Consider the following 980-nt stretch of genomic DNA (forward strand, 5'->3'; position numbering starts at 1 on the left):
GTGTGTGTATGTATATGGGGGAAGGGCGGGGGGGAAGGGGGAGGAATGGAAAGAGGGGGGTCTGTTAGGGACATAGGTGCGAGGTGTGAATCCACCCCGGGGGGTCACGGCTTCTGTGGGAGCACACACACGCATACACACACACACAGCTCTCGTGCTGCAGCGACTCATCATGACGTTGGAGCATTACCCACATCCACCACCACAACCCACTTCATCCACATCATCATCCACCACCTCGTCATCATCCACCACATCATCATCCACAGGTCCTCGGAGTTCTGGGCAGCTCTGATGACCAGCGCGCCGTGGAGAACGAGCTGGTGCTCAGCCTGGGTTTTGAACACTTCGAGCTGATCAAGGAACTCATCAAAAACAGGTATGTATGTTTGTATGTCTCTGTGTGTGTCTGTTTATATGTATGTGTGCACGTGTGTATGTGTGTATTCACTTGGCACACCACTCCGTTGACGTAGCGCACCCGTTGCGTTTGTGGAGAGAGTCTCTGGTCTTAAGTCTGGTTGCACTGGTGCCCCCGGGGGGGTTTCCCCTACCTTGTTCTCTATCCCCTACCCCACCGCGTGCGTGCGTTCCAACCCATCATCGCACCCCCCCCTCGGTGGCCCAACCGACCCAACCGACCCAACCGACACCGACACCGACCGCCAGGCTGAAGATCGTGTGGTGCACCAAGCTGTCCCGCGCCGAGACGGATGAGGAGCGCGAGCGCATCGAGACCGAGATGGGCGGCAGTCCCGACACGGCCTCCATCCTGGCGGCGCTGAGGGCCACGCGCACCTCGGCCCGTGACCGCCAGACGGCCATGGAGCGGTCCATCCGGGAGGAGGCGAGGAGGCTGAAGCAGGGGGAGGCGGGTGAGAGAGGGGTGGGGAGGGGGAGGTGAGGGGGGTGCGGAGGGGAGGGGGAAGGAATCTGAAGGAGAGGAGAGGAAGAGCGAGCGAGAGAAAGCGGTGAATGAG

At 60.5% G+C, this 980-nt stretch overlaps 1 protein-coding gene across 1 annotated transcript in view; it reads left to right on the top strand.

Moving 5' to 3' along the window:
* The window catches only part of VOLCADRAFT_107845 (uncharacterized protein), a gene marked incomplete at its 5' end in the record, with an annotated part of 27023 nt that overhangs the window by 5129 nt on the left and 20914 nt on the right, over positions 1-980 (top strand). The window contains 2 exons of the mRNA XM_002957826.1: positions 270-379; positions 670-875. Coding sequence (XP_002957872.1) covers positions 270-379; positions 670-875 — 316 coding nt within the window. The remainder of the gene's footprint in view (positions 1-269; positions 380-669; positions 876-980) is intronic.

This window comes from Volvox carteri, assembly GCF_000143455.1.
Source record: "Volvox carteri f. nagariensis unplaced genomic scaffold VOLCAscaffold_81, whole genome shotgun sequence".
Taxonomy (NCBI): Eukaryota; Viridiplantae; Chlorophyta; class Chlorophyceae; order Chlamydomonadales; family Volvocaceae; genus Volvox; species Volvox carteri.